The sequence below is a fragment of the Nicotiana tabacum genome, chromosome 23 (genome assembly GCF_000715075.1).
Source record: "Nicotiana tabacum cultivar K326 chromosome 23, ASM71507v2, whole genome shotgun sequence".
NCBI lineage: Eukaryota > Viridiplantae > Streptophyta > Magnoliopsida > Solanales > Solanaceae > Nicotiana > Nicotiana tabacum.
Genome location: NC_134102.1, coordinates 84,334,101 through 84,342,202, shown reverse-complemented (window position 1 = coordinate 84,342,202; position 8,102 = coordinate 84,334,101). Strand labels below are relative to the sequence as shown.

The window sequence follows — 8,102 nt, the reverse complement described above, 5'->3', positions numbered from 1 at the left end:
TCATACCAACAAGTGTCAATACCATATCCAAACTTATACAAAGGTTTGAAATACCACAAATAACATCAAAATCATAAATCGACGGTCAAAATCCTTCTTTCAGCTTTCAAACATTGCAACTTCGACGAACGCGTCTGTATCATACTTAAACATTCTGGAATGGTGCCAAACTTTACGTACAAGTAACAAATAACTATATGAACCTATTCCATGGCTCAGAACCCCAAACGGACATTGATAACACCAAAGTCCACTTTAAATCAAACTTTAGAAATTCTAAAACTTTCAAAATGCAAACTTTCCATGATAAGTGCTGAAATGCTCCCTGGACCACCCGATACATAACCCCAACATAAGCCCAAGTCCAAAATCATCGTATAAACTAGTTGGAACTTTCAAATACCGATTCCGGGGTCATTTACTCCAAAGTCAAACCTTGGTCAACTCTTCGAATTTAAAACTTCCGAATTGAGAATCATTCTTCCAAATCAATCCCGAACTGCTCGAAGACCGAAAACAAACATACATGCATGTCATCATACATAATATGAAGCTACTCAAAGCCTCAGATGGCCAAACGACACGCTAGATCTCAAAATGACCGGTCGGGTTGTTATATTTTATCGTGTCTATTTTATATTCGAGACAGATATTGTAGTAGTATTGTACTTTCTAATAGATGCTCATGCACTTATGACATCGAGGTTTGAGGATTTATATTTAGCTTTGGTTGTATTCCGCTTGATTTTCCTGGTTATATTTTGGCTTCATTTGAACATTTAAAAATAATAATATATACATTTCCTATAAAAATGAATGATTTTCTCTCTTTATTTCTTAAATCGTTTGAAATGCATTTTGGATTAACTCAATGTCACAATGAATCACTCTCGTCAGGAAATTCCCTCTACAACTATTGTAGAATCTGAATATAATGTTACAAACAATGAAGTTAATTCTAGAAAGGCTTTATGAAGTGATGAGGTGGAGGCTGTGGAGATTGGAGCAGATGAAAGATATGACTAGATGCCAGGTCCAAGAGAATGGAGAAGATAACCAAACAGTTTTTACCAAGGCAAACCTCTATAGTAAACCCTAATCAACTTCAAACTAGGGTTGATGATGAGGTGAGAAGTATGATAAGTGCATGGATTCTGGGGACATCAACAGCTCCATAATTATGTATAAGAAAGGTCCAAGTAGTGCAGCACCTCAACAATTCATAGATTTGAAGGAATCCAATGGAACAGTCAACCCTAGCATTCTTGCTAGGGTTCATTATGTAGCTGGGGATGATGTACTATATGCAGACGATGCTAGTATGGGCAAGAAGGGTCATGAGATGGTCATTGGTGATACAGTGGTGTCAGGCAAGCTTTTTATTGCAAGCAAGCCTACTGGAACCAATGTAAGAGTAACTTCTGGTACCAATGTAACAGTAAACCCTAATGGGGAAACTGTCAATATTTTACAAAGAACTGGGCTGAGCAGATGTATTCAAAGGTAGTTGTGGGTCAAAAAACACACACGAGAGAGAGAAAAATGATTTGGTGCAACAAGGTCAGTTAGTGCCTATGGGTAATGTGAATGATCAGAGTTAAATTATAGAACCTAGGAATAATGATCCTGGGATTATGGTAGGGAAAACATTTAGTGTCACAAGTGGTATTCTAGCTAAAGGCATGTTAATCAGTTAGAAGGGTCAAAAGGAGCTGGGAATGATTGCTAAGAATCATGAGCCTAATCTATTGGCAACTCAAGTGGTTGATGATGAGCAGAATGATCAGAAACAATTAGGGGAGGACATGGATGAGGAGTCAATTATTGTCAACTGTCAACACATAGCACAACAAGGAGATCTATCACCTAGGAGTGTTGACAAGAAGAAATCAGGGACCAAACTCTTTTTTTAAAACAGAAGGTGAAATAAGTACCTGTAAGGGTACAACCAAATAGGAGTGGGGACTTTTACCAAATAATTTATATGGATAATGTACTAATTTGGAATGTGAGGTCAATTAATACTCAAAATGCTTTCCACGGGTTGATTAAACTTCATAGGAAGTACAATTTCTACATGATTAGTCTTATGGAGCCTTGGCAAGACATCAACAAATTAGAAGTATATAGGAAGAAATTGGGATTACGTACTGCCCTAGATAATCTTAATGTGAAGATCTGGGCTTTTATTGATGAAGACATTGAGGTGGAAGTCATATGGAACAACAACTTATACTTAAGTTATTCCATAGTGTATTGAATAAACAGTTAATTATAATGTTGGTGTATGCAAAGTATGATGTTATACAGAGAATTGAGCTTTGGGATTCTCTATACCATTTTGCTTCTGGCATGGAATTACCTTGGTTTGTGGGAGATAATTTCAATGTCATTCTTTCTAAGGAAGAAAAGTATGGAGGATTACCTGTCTATCTTAGGGAAGTTGAAAATTTTGCTCATTGTATAGTAATTGTGCTCCATATGATCTTGGTTTCAAAGGAAGCGTATATATATGGTGGAATGGGGGGTCACATATTTATTGTATTTTTAAAAGGCTAGACAAACATTTGGCTAATCAACAATTTCAGGATTTTGTTTCCTTCATTGGAGGTAGAATATCTCATTAAGTATGGATCAGATCATGCTCCTCTTGTATTGTCTTGTAATATAAATTATGTGCAAGTTATTAAACCTTTCAAGTTCCTTAACTTCTGGACAACACATGAGTCATTCCTGGAGATGGTGAAGGAGCACTGGTAGGCTGATATCATGGGAAAGCCTTTTATCATCTTTCAACATAAGCTAAAGAAATGTAAAGAAGGCTTTGGCTATCTGGAGTAAGGAAACTTTTGGAGATGTTTTCAAGCATATTGCATCATTGGAGGATGTCATCAAAATCTATAAGGTGGAGTTTGAGCTCAATCCAACTGCCAATAATATATCCACGCTACACAAAGTGAAAGCTGATCGTACAAGATATTTGCACCTGGAGGAGGAATTCTGGAGGCAAAAGGCTGGGATGCAGTGGTTCTAGGATGGTGATAGAAATACAAAATTCTTTCAGACTCATGTCAAAGGGAAGAGGAAGAAACTGCAAGTGTCCAGAATTTTGGATAACAATTGTAATTGGTTTGAAGATCAGGGGGATATGGCTAAGGAGGCAATTGAGTTTTTCAAGGCTCAATTCACTGAAGATAAGGTGCCTACTGATTTTGACATTATCAAGCACATCCCAAACGTGATCACTGAAGAATTGAATGCTAAGCTCTGGGCAGAACCAACAATGGAGGAAGTAAAGAATGTAGTCTTTGGCATAAATAGAGAGAGTCCTAGTGGACCGAATAGGTTCACTGGTCAATTTTATCATACATGCTGGGAGATTATATGTGAAACTTTCCTAAATATTGTCAAAGTATTCTTTTGTGGTACTGCGTTGCCTAAGTTCATACTTATACCTACCTTGTATTACTGCCTAAGAAGAAGAATGTGGTAACCTTTTCAGATATGAAGCCAATAAGTTTGAGTAACTTCTCAAACAAAATCATCTCTATGGTAATTCATGAGAGATTGGTGGAGCTGCTCCCTACATTAATATCTCCAAATTAGGCTGGATTTGTTAAAGGCAGGAGCATAGTTGAGAATATACTATTGACTCAAGAGATTATTGCTGATATAGGAATGAGGGGTAAGCCATCAAATATTATAATCAAGCTTTATATGAAAAAAGCTTATGATAGGGTTTCCTGGATATTTCTAACAAAGGTGTTGAGGCGGATGGGATTTGGTGAAGTTTTCATAGATATGATGTATATATTGGTATCAAATAACTAGTATTCAGTACTATTAAATGAACAAGCTAATGGCTTCTTCAAATCAACAATGGGAGTAAAGCAAGGTGATCGGCTTTCCCCTACTTTGTTTATTCTAGAATCTAAGGTATTAAGGAGATCATTAGATCTTTATTTGATGATCCAAACTTTATTGGATTTTGGATGCCAAAGTGGAGTAAAACATCAATTATTTATCATCTGTTGATGATACTATCATTTTTAGTTCATCGCATTATAGAGCCATACAGTTAATTATGAATGTGCTAGAGGATTATGAAGCAGATTCTGAGCAGCAAGTTAATAAGGAGAAGTCTTCATTCTATATGCATGAAAATGCACCCCCTGAAGAAGCCAATACAATGCATTTGATCACAACATTTCAGAGGTATCCTTTCCCCTTTACATTCCTTAGATGCACTATTTTTTATAGTAGAAGGAAGGAGTTCTATAAGGGTATCACATTCAAGGTTCAGCAGAGACTACATTCATGGAACGACAGACTTCTATCTATTGGAGGAAGGGTTGTGTTAATTGCTCATGTGCTAGAGAGTATACCTATTCACTTACTATCAGTTGTGAACCCACCCAAATATGTTATTAATGAAATGCATAAGATGTTTGCTAGATATTTTGGAGCAATTCTGCAAATGGAAGGGCTAAACATTGGGCATCATGGGCTACACTATGCTTGCCTAAAGTGGAAGGAGGTGCTGGATTTAGATCACTTCATGATGTGTCTAAGGCTTTGTTTGCTAAGCTATGGTGGAATTTTAGATTAAAAGATACATTATGGACAGAGTTTAAGAGGAATAAGTATTTCAAAAAGATCAATGAAGTCTTAGTACCAACGAGAAATGGATCTCATGTGTGAAAGAAAATACTTGAGATAAGAGATCTACTTGAACATAAAATTTGTGGCAACTAAAGAGAGGTGATCCATACTTTTGGGGTAATAACTGGACTAGTATGGTACTTTATACCATGCTACAGGTCCTGATCATTGGTGTGATAAAACAATAGTACATGTTGGTGATATGGTGATTGATGGGAACTGGAAGGAGGAGGTATTGAGGGAGATACTGCCAGACGAAATTGCTTACCACATAATGGAGAAAATAGCACCTCCAAACTGTCGAGAAGTGAAAGATAAGCCTTTCTGGCAACTGGAATCAAAGGGCTATTTCTCAGTAAAGACTGTCTAGCAGTACATAAGGAAGAGGAATTAGGAGAGCAGTTTGTACAACTTTATATGGGTGAAGGGGTTACCTTTCAAGATTTTCTTCTTCATGTGAAGACAGTGGAAGGCCAAGCTACCATTAGATGACTACATAAGAAGGACGGGGTACTTTCAAACTTCTAAATGCTGGTGTTGTACGAACTCTAGTGAGGAAACTCTAGCTCACATCTTCTTGACATCTCCAACAACCATGTTTGTGTGGAAGTATTTTTGTGGACCAATAGGGATTAATATTGATGTCAACATATAATACAGGTGATCAACGAGTGGTGGAGGAGACCTGGCAATACAAGCTTAAGGGCAGCCTACCAAGCCATTCCAACTTTGATTATGTGGAACTTGTGGAAGAAAAGAACTTCAGGAATGCATGTGAAGGTCATTTCAAATCATAGTTGATCTTTCAAGTATCAGATGACCTCCATAACATACTGAAGATAAGAAGAATAGCCTATGCAGGAGTGAAACCAAACTCGCCAGAGCTGCATGACAAGCTACAACAACACCTACCAAAATTGAAGTATACAAGTGTATTGTGGCAACTACCTCCTGATGAGTGGTTAAAATACAATATGGATGGTGCATGTCGAGATACAAGCTTCTTATGCATTTTGCATTAGAGATGGCATTGGTGATTTAATATATGCTCAGTCAGATGAGATTTTTGAGGCTACAAATAATATTGCGGAGGCTAGAGCCATTCTGGAAGCTTTAAGGTACATAGCAATTTCTAAACTTCCTCCATGTGTGATTGAGACCGACTCTTTATTGATGAAAAGTGTCCTTGATGAAGCATGGGCACCACCATGGAACATTGTGACATTGGTGGAAGAAATCAAGCAGTTAAGGGTTAAGTGTGTAGTCGACATATCTCATGTACTTAGGGAAGGAAATCAACTAGCGGATCACCTTGCTAATGTGACACTGGATAGGAATTCTATGTTCCAGGCCCCTTCTTTTGCTGAACCGGATGTTAAAGGCAGAAAGATTTTGAACAGTGACAAATTACAACTGCCCTACATTAGGGTGAGAAATGCAAAACCTTCTTTGCAATGATGTGGAAAGATTTGAATATGATGATAATGGTGCTAGGAGGTGCACTGATCTAGAGTGTGGTGATGATAGAAGGACAAGGTGTAAGATTTGGAGATAGGAACTTCTTTGATCTTCCTGCTCAAATTCATAGGGAGGAGAATATGGAGAAGTTTAACACTAACTGTGTTTTCTGTTTTGCAGGTATACGTTTGGGAGTTGTATCTCATGCCTTGGCCAATCCTATTACGGTGGTATTAGCACCTTGTGTGCTCATTCCCTATAGGTGCAACCAATGCATAGATCAACTCCATGGTGCATCAACTGGTCACATGAAGAAGCCTCAACTAAGGCAGTCAAGAAATGCCAACTTGGATTCACTGCCATTTGCCACGACCATTGCTTCTTCACCTTTGTTAGAATTATAATAAAGAAGTTCAACAACTATAATGGATGCACAAGGACTGACAATGCCCGTCTGATGGGAATGCTGCCTAGAATTTGCTTGACTGGACATAGGTTTTGCTTTGATTTTGCGGATTGTTTTAATGCTTTTTGGAAGAGGTACCATCCACATTCGACTTATGCTTCATGTCAGGAAGGTATTTTGGTTTGGTATGCATGCATTGATGCAGGGATCATTCACGAAAGTTTCAAGCTAAACCATGAGCTGTACAACAATACACCATGCTGGACAAGGTCAATTGCGTATGTGTTGCCAAATTTCTGCACAAGGACAAGCTGTGCCAACTTTTTTGATTAACATGGGTCAAGGGGATCGAGTACATGGAACTTGCCTAATCTCACATGTGGATCCTTACAATGATTTGGACAGAAGTTGGGCTGCTGCATGTCGTGGAGTAGCTTGGTCTGGCATAGCTCACTCTCTTATGCTGGTATACTCAACTTTGGTAATAGGATTTATGTATTCACACGGTTTACTTTACTGCATTTTGTTAGACCTCCTGATATTTTGTATTTGGATTTTGTTATTATTAATAAAAAAAATAACTAAGCACACGACTTAGTGGTATATTAATTAAAAACAATTATTGGCTTGTCTAACAATGGTGTTGGAAGACATCACGGCCAATAATGAGATTTGAGTTGTGACAATATGTTTACAGGTAAATACCATCTAGATGAAGGAAACACTGGAATAGAACACGAGTAACCACTTGAATTGTATTTCTGGACAGACAATAATAGTTGTACTCTGGCTATGCCTCCCCTCTTTATTTTAAAATTTCAAGCAGTAAGAACTTGAACAAGCATTTTTCACGGACAAACTTTGTGATGTCTTTAATAGGTTGTGTCACTTAGTCTTTTAATAGATATGTTAATTGGTTGAATAATGTGTTTTCGTTTTCCTGCACTATTGTATTGTTGGTATATTCAACATTCATAATATATTTTAGGCAAAAAATAGTTACAGAAGGACGAATTTATCTGACATGGCTCGCGAAACATAATAAGAAAAGTAAATTGTCATCATAGGCTTTTGAAACACTAAAGAAAAATTCACTTTTATTCTTTTGATGTTGACCTTATCCAAATCTTCTTTGCCCACATATGCAGGTTAATACTACTATTGATAGGATAACGAAGACCAGAACACTGCTGAGTTATCCTCTTTTTATAACTGAACCCTTTCAGCAGGTAATGAAACTTATGCACCTTATTGTGTAACGTGAGCAATATTGTATTGTGTTGACTATTCGAGAATGGATCTGATGCCAACTCCTGCCCTGTTGATTAAGATGACCAAACTCATCATGAGATTGAAAACTATTAATTGCATACTCATTGCTCTGAATTCAGACAAAGGGTTGACTGATAGATGTAGTAAACCTGATCAGCAGCGGCGGATGTAGCCTAGAATCTATGAGTTCATCTGAACCCATAACTTTCGATACAGAGTATAAATATATATGTAAAAACCTATTAAAATCTTAACTAAATATTAGATTTGAACCCATAGTTTTAACAATATAATGGGTTTAAAG

The 8,102-nt window shown here is 37.2% G+C and overlaps 1 protein-coding gene across 1 annotated transcript; it reads left to right on the top strand.

The window, feature by feature from the left end:
• The first annotated feature begins 1,984 nt into the window (after nucleotides 1–1,984).
• Nucleotides 1,985–5,032, top strand: LOC142177250 (uncharacterized). The gene is made up of 6 exons (XM_075245721.1): nucleotides 1,985–2,206; nucleotides 2,269–2,466; nucleotides 3,065–3,412; nucleotides 3,607–3,806; nucleotides 4,054–4,577; nucleotides 4,821–5,032. Exons 1-6 carry the CDS (start codon nucleotides 1,985–1,987, stop codon nucleotides 5,030–5,032), a joined length of 1,704 nt encoding a protein of 567 aa, XP_075101822.1.
• The last annotated feature ends 3,070 nt before the right edge of the window (nucleotides 5,033–8,102 follow it).

Excerpts from the sequence above, each read along its gene's own strand:
- LOC142177250 (XM_075245721.1), top strand. The coding sequence starts at position 1,985 with ATGGATAATGTACTAATTTGGAATGTGAGGTCAATTAATACTCAAAAT. Across the intron at positions 2,207-2,268 it reads TTATTGATGAAGACATTGAG|TTAATTATAATGTTGGTGTA; the intron begins GTGGAAGTCATA and ends TTGAATAAACAG. Across the intron at positions 3,413-3,606 it reads CTTTCCTAAATATTGTCAAA|GCTGGATTTGTTAAAGGCAG; the intron begins GTATTCTTTTGT and ends TCTCCAAATTAG.